This window comes from Phyllostomus discolor, chromosome 1, assembly GCF_004126475.2.
Source record: "Phyllostomus discolor isolate MPI-MPIP mPhyDis1 chromosome 1, mPhyDis1.pri.v3, whole genome shotgun sequence".
Lineage (NCBI taxonomy): Eukaryota > Metazoa > Chordata > Mammalia > Chiroptera > Phyllostomidae > Phyllostomus > Phyllostomus discolor.
The window spans coordinates 136,778,220-136,796,431 of NC_040903.2; the positions used below are offsets into that span (position 1 = coordinate 136,778,220).

At 34.0% G+C, this 18,212-nt stretch overlaps 1 protein-coding gene across 2 annotated transcripts in view; it reads left to right on the forward strand.

Annotated features, from left to right (window-relative positions):
- Positions 1-18,212, forward strand: part of STRN3 (striatin 3) — a 114,147-nt gene that overhangs the window by 74,971 nt on the left and 20,964 nt on the right. The window contains exon 8 of one of the 2 annotated variants that reach the window (XM_028507967.2): positions 5,618-5,728. The exons of the other annotated variant lie outside the window; for it this stretch is intronic. Coding sequence (XP_028363768.1) covers positions 5,618-5,728 — 111 coding nt within the window. The remainder of the gene's footprint in view (positions 1-5,617; positions 5,729-18,212) is intronic. 2 annotated transcript variants of the gene reach the window in all.

The window sequence follows — 18,212 nt, forward strand, 5'->3', positions numbered from 1 at the left end:
GGTGTATGCTTCCACTTATTTTTATCTTTTTCAATTTTTTTTTCAGTGTCTTATAATTTTCTGAGTGCAGGTCTTTTAAATCCTTGGTTAAATTTATTTCTAGGTGTTTTATTTTTATGTAGTTTTAAATGAGGTTGTTTTCTTAGCTTCTCTTTCTGATGGTTCATTATTGGTGTATAAAACTGCAACTGATTTCTGGATATTAATTTTGTATTCTGCTACTTTCCTGAATTCATTTATCAGTTCTAGTAGTTTTTTGGTGGAATCTTTAGGGTTCTGTATATACAGTATCATGTCATCTGCAAATAACAGTTTTACTTTTTTGTTTTTAATTTGGGTGCCTTTTATTTCTTCTTGTCTGGTTGCTGTGGCTAGGACTTCTAGTACCATGTGGAATAAGAGTGTTGAAAGTGGACATCCTTTGATTCACAGGCCAGTGCTCAGTCTACTGAGCCGCATCAGCCAGAGCTTGGACATCCTTGTCTTGTTCCCAATCTTAAGGGAAATGCATTTAGTTTTTGCCCATTGAGTATGATGTGTTGGATTTGTCAAATAATTGCCTTTTAACATTTAGGTATGTTTCTTCTACTCCCACTTAGAGTTTTTTTATCATAAATGGGTGCTGGATTTTATCAAATGCTTTTTTTGCATTTATTAATATAATCTTGTGGTTTTTATCCTTCATTTGGTTTATGTGGTGTATCACATTTATTGATTTGCACCAACCTTGCATCCCAGAATAAATCCCACTTGATGATGATGTGTGATCTTTTTGATATATTGCTGTATTCAGTTTGCTAATATTTTAGTGATGTTTTTAGCATCTATGTTCATCAGGGCTGTTAGCCTATTATTTTCTTTCTTGGTGTCTTTATCCGGTTTTGGAATTAGGATAATGCTGGCCTCATAAAATGAGCTTGGGATTCTTCCCTCCTCCTGACCTTTTTAAATGAGAAGGATATGTGTTATTTTTTCTGAATGTTTGGTAAAATTCACTTGTGAAGTCGCTGGTTCAGGACTTTTATTTATTTGGGAATATTTTGTCTGTTGCCTCAGTTTCATTAGTTGTAACCTGTCTGTTCAGGGATGTCCCTTGTATAGGTTTTGTGGGCCCTCTCATTGTAATTGAGTCTTGGTTGCTGTTGGCCCTTTAATGTGTGGGGTTGTCCCTCAGGCTTGTTTATGGTGCGAGTCAACCCTGACCACACTGTAGGAGCTGCTGTGCAGGTGCTAACCACATGAAGCAGAATTTGCCTCATAATGATCTGCTGTCTGCCAAGTCTCCCTTTGGATTTGCCTCTTGTGACACTAATTGTATCCTTCTCTGATGTTGTCTGAAGCTGGCCACTGAGTGTGGTGGTTCTGTGGCCTCTTGGAAGGGATTCTACTGCAGGCCAATGTCAGATGCTGCTTGTGACTGGTCCTTAGCAATCTGTTTGGAGCTACAAAGTGAGCTAAAGTTTTTGGCTGCCTTGCTGGGCCTGTATATTCAGGGGAATGACCAAGCTGTGTACCTAGTCTGATTTTTACTAGCACTGGGCCCAGGGTCAGTTCAGCTAAAAACCCAAGGCACCCTAAGACCCGCCTCTACCTGCAGTTGGCCTATTAGGTTCACCACTGAAAGAACTTCTGTTGGTACTTGAGTTACATGAGGTAGGTTCTTAGTGAGTCACTAGGGAGGTGGGAGGGTGGGGGGTGAATGGTGATCACCAAATTGATTCAGGTTCAAACTTGATGCCAGTGCTGGGTTTGAGGCCACTCACTAAATATCCCAGGGGATATGAAATCTAGCTGTGTTCTTCTGGGTGCTTTCACACCTTTGTGGTGGGGCGGGGTCTCAAGCATCATTAGGATGAGGTCAGCAGCATTTATCAGGCCCAGACAGACCAATATTTTGCCATTGGGAAGGAGGGCTCCGTAGTGGGCAGTTGTACGAGGGAAAAATAGCCCTGTCCCTAGAGCCACACCATTCAGCCTGTCTCAGATTTTGCCAGAAGCCCAATCTCATCATGCCAGGGCCACCAGGAGTTGGGAGGATGAAGCTAGTGACCTGAGTCATACTTCTCAGTCTGTCCCATATTCTGCCCAGACTTGGCAGAGTAGAACCACCAGGAATCAGGAAGGTTGGGCCACTGGGAACATAGAAAGTGGGGCTAGCAGATCCCTGATGAGAGTGCGGTGCCAGTCAGGTTTGTGGGAAAGGGGGAGCAGTGGTCCCCACCACAAAGCCATACAACTCAGTCATTGACACCCTTAGAGTCTGTCCAGTCCTCTGCACCCCCAACCAGACAGCTGATTCCTCAGTGTGGTGCAGGCTTCTTCACAGGGTGGGGCAACAGGGAGCCCAGAGGGTGGGACTATTGAATTCTCCCAGGCTGATGCCAGTGGAGGGGTGTACTCCATCCAAGCACGATGGTGTCTTCACTGTGTGTGGGAGAGTGATACAGCACAGATATCCTGGTGGCATTTCTTCAGCTCTCCCTGAGCCATAGCCTCAGTCTTTCTTCACGTGACTCTAGTAATCTTCGCCCTCTCTTCATCAGCGACCAGGGTCAGTGTCTGCAAACCAGATTTTGTTCATTGGCACTTTAAGAGGGTCCCTGTGTCTCTAGTGGACTCCCATGTCTCCCTGGTGGACAGAATCTCTGCTGATTTTCACATCAAGGTGTTATGTGGGCACCTCTTCCCAGTGCTGCTGCTCTGGGCTGGGGAGCCCAGCTTGAGGTTGAGACACCGTGCTTCTTGGGGAACCTTTGCATATGAGATATTTTTCCAGAATCTTAGCTGCTGCCTGTCATTCAGCTCTTTTCGTGTCTCCATTCCTCCTACTAGTCTTTATGTGGCTTCATCTGTAAGTCCTTGGTTATGAGACTTCTCTTCAGCTAGTCTTCAGTTGGTTATTTAGGTAGATTGCTGTATATTTTAGTTGTAATTCCCGTTAGGTCTTGGGTGGAGGTGAGTGTAGTTTCCACCTAATCTGCTGTCTTGGATTGACCATCTTGCTAATGTTTTATTTAAATACAATGGATAAAGTACTGAATATTTGCATAAAATAACAGTTACAAATTTATGCTATATTAAGTAGATTTATATAATTCCTCTGGTATTAGAATTACTATAATAGAATTTTATGTTTTTGTGGTTTTGAGTTGTCAAGAATCAATTTTTTGTGCATATTTGTGTTTTCTTTTGAACAGAAAGTTGCCCTAACTGCTTCAACCTCATTTCTTGGTATTTTTTTTTTCCTGTAGATTTTTTAAAAACAGGATTAATATGTAGAAGATTATGGTGGCTCTTCCCTTTTGCTCTTAACTATTTTTTATAAGCAATATGAAATCAGCTATTACTTAACCAGGCAAGTTTCAGGATGTTGTTTGTGCACATGTGCATTCACTAATCTGTTCTTTGCACTGCTTACATTTACCTTTGTTTTCTGGACATCAGTTGTATTGCAAGTAATAATTTTTTGTCTTTAAGCTTATTCTTTTTTATTTCTTTGCTTTTTCACTGTGCTACCCTTTGCTACTCTAGTTAGAACAATTCACGGCTTTATTTTTTTTCTACAAAAGTCTTTTAAAAAATGCTTTGGCTATGTTGTTAAATTTTTTTGTCCTATCAGATATAATTTTACCATTAAAATATACCCTATATGGTGGTTGCCAGAGGGGAGTGGGGTTTGGAGGATTGGGTGAAAGAGGTAAAGGGTCTTAGAAGTACAAATTGGTAGTTATAAAATAGCCATGGTGAGGGATGTAAAATACAGCACAGGGAATGTAGTCAGTAATATTGTAATAACTATGAACACTGGCAGTTCCCTGGGGGAACACTTTGTACAGTATGTGGTTGTCTAAACTATGCTGTACATCTACAACTAAAACACAATGATACTAAATGTCAACTACTGGAAAAATAAAATTAAACATTTCTACAAAAAGGATTGTTAGCTTTATTAATATAAGGGCAAAGTTCTTAGATTGTATTTTTTCTTATGTATTTAATAAGTTGGTATGGATTGCTGATGTAGCATAGTTATTAGAGTATGTGAAAAGTGAATTTTCTTTTTAAATCAGTATTACAGCTGTATTACAGGTAGTATTACAGTTTGCAGATTTGACAAAATTACATATAAATTTCAGTTTTGAACAACATATTGATAGTTTCAAGTAATTCAAGTTGGGAGATTCACTTAAAGCTTTAGATTTAGCTTTTTACATTCACACTACCTAAGAACATAGGTATATCCATCCATAAGGGGAAAAGTGATAACGATGGTGGTTGGAAAGAGTCAAGGTACAGTAAATAATTTGATTTCTATGTGCCATTCAAATATAAGAATTTTTTAAGTTTACTATGTATAGCAGTCAATAAGGAAAAAAGGCTTTTTTATATGTTCGCTATATAGAGTAAGTTAGTGAGGCCTAGGGAGTTTACAAGGTTTGTGAACCAGAATATTATTTGTTAAAAGTTTAACATACTTGGATGTTAACATACTGTTTGTAAGTATGTTTTCCCTAAGATCCTATTATTCTGTCAGTGTTATTGATTGGCTTAGCCTATGTATTTCAGTGTAATTTTTATTTAATAACAGGGTTATATAAACTCTTAGTTGTTATTTTATAACAGGATGTTAAACTCCCTAAGTAACATGACTGTTTCAGAAGTTAGTAGGGGGAGGACAGTTCTTAAAATCAAAATAATGCTAATTGACCTATTTTTCTGCTGCTTTTTTATGCTATTTTCTTCTAGTTTGCTATAATTTTTTTTTCCAGGCAGAAGTATTTACTTGAAACAAATATGAGTTTGTTACGTTCTGCTAAAATAGCTGATATGTCATCTTTAGCAAATGCACAGCAATGTATATTTTTACTTCTCCATGCTTGTCACTGTTTTTATCCTGTAAAAAAATCACCTCTAAAATAAAATTCTTCGATGGAATTTGAGAGTTTTATTTGCTTATCTTAGTTGTAGACCAATGAAAAAAGGTAATGAGATGTTGAACCATGTGGCTCGAGAGGAGCAGAGGTGGTGATTCTCTGAATGCCTTGTAGAGATTATTTGAAACACTGTATTTTGGAACTTTATGTATGTACTGATTGGCGTAGAATGCCTTTCCGTTAGTACAGTTATACCGTGCATGCAGAATCAGTGTGACAGAAGATGCATGAACATTTTCATCAATAAAATGACACTGACCTTTCCAGCTTGCACTTTTGAGTAGTTCGCATGTAATTCATTCATTTGCTTTTATGATGCTGGCTGAATAATTTTTATTAATGTTTTTATAAAGATGCAGTGATCTATTTTTTATAACATTAGATTTCTAATGTCAGTCCTTTGAAAGAATATCAGTTATTGAAAGAATAACCTTCAAATTTTTGATCGATAGAAATGAAGCACCATTCAACTGTTATGAGTATCAATGTTTAGAAATTTATGAGATGAGCATTTAGAGTTTGAGTTGTGATTACAAAAACTGAGACTGCACCTTTAAAGTATTTTGAGTATATGCTTTTAGTACAATTTTATTACAGTTTTGTAAAGCTATAACAGTTTAATACCAACAGCTTGTATTACCAACTGCTGATTTTTTTTTCTTTTAATAATATGCTGAATGTAGATAAAGATGACCTCTCCCCAACTACTGAGGTTTGGGATGTAGACCAGGGGCTAATAAGTAAACTGAAGGAACAGTACAAGAAGGAACGAAAGGGGAAGAAAGGGGTGAAGAGTAAGTGCAGATTCTCTTATTTTTGTATGACAGTCTTTGAGAAAAAATTCTTCAGTTTTGGTTTTGTGTGTGTGTGTGTGTGTGTGTGTGTGTGTGTGTGGTTTTTTTTGTTTCATAAAGGGGGCAACTAACTTTAAACTTTGTTGTATGGTTGAAATTTATTTGAATATAATTTAGGATGTGTTAATGATGAAGTGAAAAATCATTTTAAATATGTAGATAAAAATAAAGGAAAGATTTCAAGGATTTTTTTGGTAAGCTTTAAAAGTTTACCAAATTATAAGAAATAATGGCTTTGGAACTAAAAAAATAGAAATTTGTTTGAAAAGGAGAAAATACAAATTTCTTAGTTTTTGTTATATAAGGATTATAGCTATATCCAAGTTGTAGCCAGGCTACATTTCTTAGTTTTGGAATTCTGAATAGGTAGAAGCCTTTTCCATAATCTTTGCTTTCTGGCCTTAATATAATCACAAATAGCAGCAGGAAAAAAAAATTCTTGCCTGGGTAGTATTTTCTTGGTTACTCTGGTAGAGGAAGGCCAGAGGGGAGGGCATTGGAGGTAATAGGATTTGTTTGCTTAATAGTTGAGTGTCTTTTGTTGCCTTGATGTTTTTTTTCCAATATATGTATCCTGACTAATGCACTGTAAAAGTATAAATTTAGCTATAGCACCTCTCAAAACAGTAATTCATTTTAGTTTGTGACTCAAACTTTAAAAAGCCACATGAAAAATGTATTCAGACCTGTCTGAATATACAGGATGAAGTGGAGAAACTTGAAACTTATTTTTGAAAAACTTTATTTTGAACTGGCCATTGATTCCTCTTAGTCCTTTATTTTACTATCAAGGAGAAAACAGTGGATGACAAAGGCAGAAACCATATAGACATTCTTTCATATTCCTTTTTCTGTGATAAATAAATTAGTTTATAATAAGGCAGGTGGAATGAAAAATAGTATAAGTCTCCTTCAGTAAAACATTTTCTCAGTGGTTTAATTTATTGTGGAAGCTAGTAAGTGCAGTTTTGGGGATTTATCTGTTATATAATTTTCTTTTATAACTTTATGCTAATTTGTGTTATTGCATGTGAATAAAAAGAAACTGTTCTTTAAGAAATTTCAGACTATATGGCGAATTGCTTATTTTAAAACATTTAATGCTGGGCAGGGGCTGGGTTCAGCTCTAACATCACTTACCTATATATTTCATGCATGTTGAGGCTAAAAGTACTTTTGCATGATTAACTATTTTAATAGAGACACAATGTCATTAATTTTTATGGGTTAAGTCTTTTTTTAAAGAAATGAAGTAGCTTAACTTAATATTACATTAGTTATTTTATGTGTTAGTCATATCAAGGGGTTCTTCAGATAATGTTGCTTTTAATTAAAATACCTCCTTTTTTCCTGATAGAATATAAATAGATCTATGACTTTCTGAAGTTTAGAAATGAGATGTACCTCAATTTAAGGTTTCTTAATTGAAGATTTTAAAATTTCTTAAAAAGTGTTTTTTTATTTAAAAACATGCCTGTTTAAGAAATACTAGAAACAGTTAAACTAAACTAAAATTTAAAATCCTCATAAAATTTTAATTTCATTAATTTTCCTTTATTGGGTCATGGTATATAAAGTTTTATTATTTCCTACTTAGCTAACAACTTAAAGAAAACATAATTTTATTTCAATAAATAGTCCTCTGTATAATGTTTTCAGTTTAAAAAAACACAGGCTACCTTGTTAAACAGAACATTGGAGAACCTAGTATGTTAAATGAGTAAACAAGAACTGCTGTGATTAAATGAGAAGCACGGGGACCTAGGAGCCATGCCTTAAGGTTCTCATGTCTCAATATGATTTTATTATCCAGAAGTATATTCAGCCAGCCCCCTTTGATTTTGACTTTGTATCTGTTTTTTTTAAGTGCCTATTATAATCTTTGCCTATTATAAACATAACACACACTTCTTGTTCAGACAGTGTGAGAAGTATATAGAAACAAAGAGCACTGACTGGTATGGCTGTATTGGTTGGAGCATTGTCCTGTAAACTGAAAGGTCACAGGTTCTATTCACTGTCAGGGCACATTCCTGGGTTGGGAGTTCGGTCCCCAGTTGAGGTGCATGCAAGAGGCAACTAACCATTGTTTCTTTCTCACACATTGATGTTTGTCTTTCTTCATTCCCCTCTCTCTAAAATCAATGAGCATGTCCTTGCGTGAGGATTTTTGAAACATAAAGAGAAACTCATCCATAGCTGGTTTGGCTCAGTGGATTGAGTGCCAGCCTGTCAACAAAAGGGTCGCTGGTTTGATTCCCGGTCAGGGCACATGCCTGGGTTGCAGGCCAGGTCCCCAATAAGGGGCATGCAAGAGGCAACCACACACTGATGTTTCTCTCCCTCTCTTTCTCCCTTCCTTCCCCTCTCTAGAAATAAATAAATAAAATCTTTTTTTAAAAAAGGAATCAACCAGTGAATGCATAAAGTGGAACAACAAAATCAGTGTCTCCTCTCTCCCGTCTCTCTGTCTCTAAAATCAATAAATTTTAAAAATTAAAAGAAAAAGTCAAAACCATCTGCAGTTCTACCTCTTAGAGATTAGTATTTGGCATGGTATATATCCTTCCAACTTTTCTAAGTCTGTTTATACATAAGTCTCCTTTTTAATTTTTTCTACAAGAATATCACATTTTTTAAAATCAAGAGGGAGGGAGAGAGAGAAACATTGATTTGTTGTTCCATTTATTTATGCATTCATCAGTTGATTCTTGTACATGTCCTGACCTGACCAGGGATTGAATCTGCAACCTTGGTTAATCAGGACAACACTCCAACCGAGTTGCCCATCTAGGACTATCATTTTTTTTTTTTTTTTTTAAAGATTTATTTATTTATTTATTTTTAGAGAGGGAAGGGAGGGAGATAGAGAGCGAGAGGGAGAGAGAAACATCAATGTGCGGTTGCTGGGGGTCATGGCCTGCAACCCAGGCATGTGCCCTGACTGGGAATCGAACCTGCGACACTTTGGTTCGCAGCCTGCGCTCAGTCCACTGAGCTACGCCAGCCAGGGCACTATCATATTATTTTTATCTCATTATTTCCTACTTAGTTTTATAGTCATTTTAAATAAAATAACATTTTAGTAGTTACATAGTATTATATTTTATTGATTTAGCCTAGCCTCCATTAGTTAATCCTTTAGAATATTTCTCATATTTAATGTTTTTGTAAACAACAGTATCTTAAGATTACCTGTGCACTTAGATATAAAGATGAGGTTTCCAACAAAGTATCTTAGGAATGAATTAGGCAATAATGTTTTTTTTCTTTTTACACTTTTTTTGTGAATTTAGATAAATAAAAACTTTCTCCTTGAATATAGAATTCAGTAAGAAAATAATGGCTTTGAATCCCTGCCATAGAATACTCAAGGAAATTAAAAAACAATAATTTTTTAAATTGATGGGTCATAAACTTCAAATGGTATTAATCTGTGTAGATCATTATATTAATACTTAGATACAATTTCACATAAAAAGATAATTCATAAATTTTCTTAGCATTCCTATTATCTATCTTTTTGGTTTTTATTCTGATATTTGCCAGATGGAGCTTTGTATAGGTTAAAATAAATCATAAACTATAGCCTTTTGAATTTTTTCCCCCTTTATTCCAAAATGTTAGCTTTTTTTTTTTAGATTTTATTTATTTTTTAAAGAGGGGAAGGGAGGGAGAGAAAGAGAAACATCAATGTGTGGTTGCCTCTCACGTGGCACCCACTGAGGACCTGGCTTGCAACCCAGGCGTGTACCTGTGACCCTTTGGTTCTCAGCCTGTGCTCAATCCACGGAGCTATGCCAGCCAAGACCCATAGCACTAAGTTTCTATAGATTTTTCCCCCCAGCTTCTTAGAGGGAAGAAAATTATTTGCTAATAACTTTACCATACAGAATCAATCGATCTAATCCAATCTAAATATTCTTTCTTTTAATGGAAAGAAAAAATAGCAAGAATGTTAGCTTTTTAACTTTGTAAAGACTCAACCATGATTTGACTCTTAAATAGAAAGTCTTCAAAAGTCAAGAGCTAAGAATCTAATACTTGTCTTCTGTTCATTCCACTCTACCCTTCTTTTTTTTTCCACACCTGTGGCAAAAGAAAATTACTTAAAGTGATAACCTGGCCTTGGATTATAGGTACGGTTCAGTATTAATTTCTTGCTAAATGTGGTATAGTTAAGAGCTCCACTTAATTAGTACCTCTAAAAGTTAAGACCATAAAACTGAACAGATTTGATGTAGTTATTTTGATCTTAGGCTTTAAAAGAGTTAAGCTTCCTTTTCCTTTTAACTTATATATATATATATATATAAGTTATATGTATATATATATGTATACATATGTGTGTGTGTATATAATTTTAAACATAAGAAAAAGTTGCAAGAATAGTACAAAGAAGAATTCCATATACTTTTAATCCAGGTTTCTCAAATATTCACATTTTACCATATTTCCTTTATCCTTTTCTCTCTGTAAATATATACATTATTTTGAACAGTTCAGAAAAGTGAGTGCTTTTAGTCATGTTGCTCCTTAAATACTTTAAAGTATGTTACCTGAACACTCAGACATTCTCTTACATGACCAGAGTACAACAATTGAAAATCAGGAGATTAACAGTGATGCAATAGTGTTATCTAGCCTAAACCTGTTTTCTTTCAGTTTTTAATAATTTCTAAGCTTTCGGGTGGGAGGGGGGACTGGACTGGGAGTAAAAAGGAGAAAACTGTATTTGAACAATGATTAAAATAAAATTTAAAAAATAATAATTTCTAAGCTTTCTGTAATTGAGGAAGGAAGTGAGAGGCAAGTTTTAAATTGACTTTCTTAAAATCTTGGTCTGGTAGGATTTTTTTTGGCTTTCTATGATCTCCGTTTTTCCTGTATTTTTTTAAAGATTTTATTTATTTCCAGAGAGAGGGGAAGGAAGAGAGAAAGAAGGAGAGAAACATCAGTGTGTGGTTGCCTCCTGCAGCCACCAACTGGGGATCTGGCCTCCAACCTAGGCACATGCCTTGACTGGGAATCAAATCTGCAACCCTTTGCTTCACAGGCTGGCACTCAGTCCACTGAGCCACACCAGCCAGGGCCAGTTTTACTGTATTTTATATCATAAAATATGTAAATCAAAATCAGTAACTGTTAAAAATCACACAGTGATTTGAAGTAAGCATGAAGCATCTGAAATCTGGAGTCTCTAGAATATTAGGGAGGAGTTAAAAATAAGACTTCCTTTGATATTTGTCTATTTCAGTGTTTTTTTTTTATTTTAATCATTGTTCAAGTACAGTTTTCTCCCCCTACTCCCATTCATTTCAGTTTTTAATATTGAAAGTTTAAATTGCCATTTTTTTTCTTTGATAGATGCTCTTATTCTTATGACTTATTACTCCTGTGTTGTTTTATACCTGTAAAGTTGAGTCTTATTAAGAAAATTAGAGTATTTCATTTCCTTCAAAAGATATAGAGGCTTTTCCCATTTCAAAGATTTACATTCTGAGAATATGCATGTTAGTGATACTAGTGATGAACTTGTCTTAGTGTTCCTAATAATTCTAATTTATCTCAACTTTTCTTTATTTTCCATATATGTAGAATATGACTTATCTGTCATTCTTCCTCTTTCCTTTACTGGTGTTATGGAGTTACTATACATTTCTGACTTGATAATCAATACGTTGGAAAAGGGAAGATTTAAATTATTTTAGTACTTCTTTTAACATAAATTGTGAATGAGTATCCCTGGATCATTTTCCAGTTTAAGTGTGACTTTAGTTCAAATATCTGTTTATTAGGCATTTTAATACATTTAAGGAGAATTTATTCCTCTGTAGCAGTAACTTTCAGTGGGCTTTAAGAATCACCATGGCACTCACTATAAAATATCTTTGATGTTTAAGCTGCTTTATTTTAGGAGAGGGTTATAAATTTAAAGAGCCCATAAACTGTTCAATATTCTCTCTCCTGTATCAAATGAAAGACAAGAACACAATTGTTTCATAACAAGAGGATATTATTTTTAGCTAAGAGATGCAGTTCTTTTAGATTCCTGGCTTTAATTTCACACTTTTAAAAACAGACCATTCAGTTCTTCAACTCATATTCTTTTACAGACCTACAGACATGACATAACAAAATCCTTATTCTAAAATAAACTTTTCCAAATTGCCAGCTAACAGTTGATTACAATTCAGAATATATGGTTGATTAACACAGGGAAGGAACATTTGAGAAAGGAAAAACATTAGATTCAGTAAAAAAAAAAAAAGAACTGTTTTGCTTAGAATAATAGAGTGTACAGAAAAATAAATTTTATATGTCAAGAGTGTGTATGTGTGTAGCTTTAGATTTATTAAAGTACTTAACACAACAGTTGTTAGTCCACATAGTTGGCTTACACATGGCATAATTAGTATGTGTTTTGTCCTGTAATCTAGAGGATTTGTATGGACTCGGTGGTTATGGTTAAGAGGTAGGTGGGTTGTGTCATAATTCATAATAGTAAAAAAATGTTTTGCTATAAAAATCAGAAAAGGTACTCTCTTTCTATAGATTCCAGCAGTAATTGAAAATCAATTTTTGTCTTCAATTGTGTCCCTGAATATTTTTGTAATATTATCAAGGGGGACCCAATAAAACCCAGAATCTGTTTATTAAAAATTGTGTATTTATTCTTACATGTTTAAACTTCAGTCACCTTCAAAGTACTCTCCATTTGATGCAGTATACCTGTTGAGATAATTTTTTTCCACTGCTCAAAAACAGTTTTCGAACTCGTTGATTTTGATGTCTTTTAGTGCCTCTGCCGTGGTTTTTTTTGTTTGTTTCTTTTACCTCTTCCACATCAGCAAAACATTTCCGTTTGAGGACATTTTTCATCTGGGGAAACAAAAAAAAAGTTGCTTGGAATGAGATCTGGTGAATAGGGAGGGCAGGGCAACAGGGGCTTGCCGTTTTTGGTCAGAAACTGACCACTCAGTGCCATATGGGCAGGTGCACTCAAAATTCACCCATGGTGAAATGGGCAGGCAGGTTGAGTCTTCAAAAAATATTCACTGAATCCAAATGCAGCTTCTCATGACAACGTGAGCTGGTACACTGACAGAGATGGGTTCCCACCTAGTGGGGGGAAGCCTGTCTTGTAAGGGGCCTGCCCTCTAGAAGATGATTCTAGTTTTCTTTTAGTCCCTTGTCATATGTCATTCTATTATATACCATTACAATTTTCTTACTGCTAATGACAGTTCTAATTTATTTATTTATTTATTTTACATTTATTTAGACTATTGGATAGATTTAAAAAGAAAATGAAGATATATTAAATGTACAGTTGAAGGATGCTCCACCAAGTAGGTGCTAAGATAAGGCTGTTATATCTGGTTATGAAATCTGCTTTAATCTTTTAGCAGTTTTTGAGAAAAATTAAAGCAGAGACTTTCCATCTTTTCCTAAACTTGACATTATGTTACACAGAGGCTGTTTGGCTGTAGTATGTAAAAATAATAATTATTATAATTACAAATTTGGGACCCCAAGGTTGAATAATAACTTTATGTTGTCTCTGACTTTTCTTCCATATCTTCCAGTCAACTTCACATTATCTGTAATGACAAAACTTTTCTTGTCTGTATTGTACAATATTTGACATTAGCTCTTGTATGATGAAATTACTTATAGGATAATATCTAATTAAGTCAAATTTTATGGTATACACAAGTATAAGAGTGAGCAAGGAAACATCAACAAGGCTTCAGAGAAGAGATGGAACTGGTTTGGAGGATTGGATAGAATTGTGATAGACCAAGGTGTTTGCTAGAGGATAGGAACTTCTATGTGTTTGCAGGTGCACATGTTTGTGTATGTTGGAAGTATTCTCACCTTTGTGAGGTATAGGTGAAGATAGATAGGACAAAATAGGGGAGATACAAATTGGGTGAGTGTTGATACTGTGGGAAAACTGCTTTAACTTGGAAAATTAGGGAGATTTGTGTTGTGGAGCCTTAAAAGGTGAAGTTAGATAGGAAAAATAGAATCAGATTATGAAGTGCATGCAAGGTTAGTACAAGATTTTACTTAGTCTTAATCCAAAGAATGTTGAAGTACCAGTTGTGGCTTGTGAGCAGGGGAGATATAATAAATGTGATATTCAAATTTGATCAGAGACAAAGCTGGGAGACAGGAAAACCACTTAGGAATCTGTTATAGTGGTTTCATAAGAATGAACACTTTGATTAGAATAAAATAAACAAGGATTAGTCTGAAGAGTAATTAATTTAAGGGAAGCTTTTAAAAACAGCCCCTCTTGCCATTTTATAAGTTAAAGATGAATTGTTGGGATGTGGTTGCAGAATTTTAAGAACAGAAGAGAAATCAATGATTATTATACTCATAAGTAGGCAAGTTATAAAGGAGAGCTATTTTGTGAAAAAGGATAGCGTTTATTTTTTTTTTCGTGTTGAATTTAACTGATGGTTAGACAGTCATTTGGGAGTTTTTTATTAGAGAATTTGTTTACAGTTACTTCATTGCCTCAGATAATACCATTATAATTATTTTAGAAAATTAATAATTACATAGCAATCTAATTAGTCCATTAATGCTGACACAAGTAAATATGTGTAACTCATAATGTGTTATTTTAGACTGTCCTAGTTTAATTGTTTTTACTTTATATTGACTATATAGCATTTTCTTTTGTCTTATTTTTTCTGACATTCTTAGAACTATTTTCTTTCAAAATACATAAGAGAAATGGGGCTTTTGTCATTTCTGAAGTTCAAAGTTAAAGCGATCCCACAGTACTGCGGGTGCTTTTTAGGTTTTCTATTTTGGCCTGAAATCCAGGCAGCAACTGAAATTCTCCCTTTAAATATATAGCCTGTGCTTTTCAAACTGTTATGAGTGAATCAGGTTTTTCAAATTTGGGAAGAGTGAAAAATCATTTTGAGAATAATTATAGTTGGTTTGTTAATGACAGATATGTGTGAATGTGGTAGGAAAATATGCACATAAACACCAGGAAAAGTTATTATTGCACCATTATGAAAAATCATTTGTACTTAATTTCTTTGTTAACTTTTCAAAGTAGTGAATTAATATGGAAAAACCTCAAATTTTATTCTTACTGTTAAATATTAACCTTAACACCAAAATTTCTTACTGTTGTAATGGTACCTTCTGTATCTGTGAGCTTATAGAACTTGGGTTGAATGATAGAAGGTTCAATTCTATGTATATGAAAGCAGTGGATATGTATACATATTTATACATTCACAGAAATAGTGAATATTTTCCGTATTTAAATCATTCTAGTATTTTGAGGGATGTCTTGGAAAATTGAGAACATCTTTAATTATCTGACATTTTTGTAACTGGAACTTCTTAAAAATCTTGTGTTGTTAGTAAATTGGTTTCAAAGGCTTCAAGCAAGTCAAAGGGTAGCCATTAAATGAATCCCTACTGCTGACATTAATATACAGGGGTCAACAGGACAACACTCTTTGACATCGGAGCTGACCTGCCTCACATCCCTTCAGGATCATTAATCAGTCTGGGTCATCCTCTACTAGATTGAGCAAAATTTAGCTACCATTTTATTCACATTGCAGAAGACCTTAATTCCAAGTCACGTTTCCTTAATACTATAAATTTACAAGTCTTTTAAAGTGCTGAAGATCATCTTAAATGATGTTCAGATAATATGCTGGGGAAGCGCATTATGTAATTGTCTTAGGGATTTTTGAAATTTTTGGCTTTTTATGTCTTTATGTTTTGTTTCTGTCTTTAATGTTAGATGGAATTTTTTCTATCACGGGTCAATTCAGAGTACATCTCGGAAATCTAACTGTAGATTACAGATTTAGTAACAGGAAAATCGCAGATTTAAAAGTCATTTTAGAATAAGGAAGCATCATTATTCTTTAACTTGCTACCTACCGTGTATATACTACTTGGTAATGAAACTAGAAATGTGCAGGAAATTAAAGTACTACTTAGGCTTTTTTGCCCCCCCAAAATTGACTTTAGCTGGAGATAAGTAGGTATACTTCAGTAATTTATAATTCTTGGTCCAGATAGTTAGAATTCTAAGTAATGAGACTGAATTCTTACCAAAGACTTTTTGTGATATATGAGATATTTTTAAGATAATTCATTATGTAACAGTTTGACATACAGGTTGAATTTCATTGATGGTTCTTCTTTTGCTATGTAAATTTGATGCACCAATCAATTTTTTTAGTATATCCTGTTCTCTTAAGAATTCTCTAGTAGTAGCACATTTTTCTTACAGGTAAAGTTAAATAATTTTGCCTTTTTCCCTTATTACAGATTATGGCGCGAAATTATAGATTATGGTGAGAAATAATAAAACATTAAAGCATGAAAAGTAAAGACAGTTCGTTGATTTTTCCATATCTCTTTGTACTGTTGATCTATTTTACTGTTTTACATCCGGAAGTATTTTCTAAAATGCACGTATCAACTCCATTTTTTTATGTTACCTATTTCAGGTGATTTAGCTTCTTTAGCTTTTGGTCTGTTTTACCAAATAATGTAAAGGCAAACTTGCTAAAATTTTTGTAGTTAGTGTTGTACATTTAAACTGCAGATTTTACACCTAAATTATTTTAGAGCTCTGTTGCTGATGTGTGTGTGCTTTTTAGGGAAAAAAATGTAAGTCAGTGATCTAACTCTCAGTGGTGGAAGGAGGAGGAGATGGAGAGATCAGCACAAAGCTCAGTCCAATTAAGGGTAAATCTTAGAATCATTTTAAAAGATGCAAACTCCACTTCTGTGTAGAGCTAAGGGGATATTAGAGTTCACAATCTTTTGGTTTTAGTGGCTACCTTCAACTTCATGCTTTCTTATTGCAGTCAATGTCATACCTCATTTTATAAAGAAAAATATATGTTTTCAAAGAGAGAAAGTTCTGTATTACAGTCTTTCACACTATTTTTAGTAAAGGCTTGAGATAATACCATGTCAACATGGTATAAATTGAATCAGTTATTGGGTTGTGCTCTCTAGGTTCGATAAAATTGGAGAAGAGTTTGATATGTAAGCTACAGGTTACATTGGTCATTAGTGTCCATAAAAAGGAGGATTCGTTACAAAGGTACAAAAAGGACCTCGTTGTAAGATCCCATTTTGTAGACCCTAAAATTTCCATAAAGGGAAATGATCATATGATAATAGTATTTTTTAATTGCTTGATGAAATCTTAGGCTATTAATAAAGTGTCATAATTTTCATCATTAAAAACTGCTTGTAATAATGGTATTTTTTCATTGAATTGCTAATGATATTTTTATGATTATGTAAGATAATTACTATAAGTGATTATATTAACATTAATAAAATGAATTTATAGAATACAAATTTTCTCTACAAGGAAACAAGGGTGAATAAATTGAATATTTACTGTGATTATCACCTCCACAGTGGTGATGGGTGATTATGGAAAGTAGAAATGAGCTTAAAAGATTTTTTTCATTTATATGTGTAATGAGTGCTGAGGGAACAGCATAGCTTGCTACATATAAATATATATGTATATATAGGGAAATATAGTCATGTAACTAATTAGAAATGGATATAAATACTAACTTCTTGCTTAATGCAGTTAAACCTTAAACTCCAATAAAACTAGCCCATATAGGTCAGGCACTTCCCTTCACATGCCCCTAAATTGGTCAACAGCTGATCAGAAATATCTCTGTTAAAGGGATATGTAATAATGCAAAATAATTTGTTACTATGTTAAAGTTATTTTATTAGGCTCTTATCAAGACTTTTTGTTACTGAGTGTAAAATTGTGAGTGGGAGAAATTGTGGCATTTTGTGCTAACTTGTCTTATAAACAAATTATGTGCTTAAAAGATATGTCCTTGTGCTTGCCAAAAATGCTTATAATGAGTATTATCAAATAAATTTTATATAATTGTTCTTAAACATAATTGATTTTATTGTTCTTAGATGCTTTGGTATTACCAATTATTGCATACTAGATATTGGTAGAAAGGATCAGTGCTACACATACTCAGATTCAGTAATCATTAAAAGATTAAATACTACGAGTATCCTTATGTAGATTTTCTATCACATTTACTCTAGATCACTTGCTGACTTATAGCTCCATTTTAGCAGTGTTGTATAGGACCTGATTTGAGTCAAATTATATAGTGTACTTTGATACTATAACTTACTTTAATAAATAAGATATTCTAAATATAGGTGAATTTTACTCTTGCAGTATATATCTAGGAAAAGTTGACTTCTACAGTGTCTTCTCAGTTATTTTCAGTAGTATTAATGATGACAGACAAGTTTCATTATTCCCGTTTTTATTTTCTGTAGTGTATTAAATTTATATCATTATTCATAGGAATTTTTGAAAATTGATAATTAGCTTGAGTTTTCA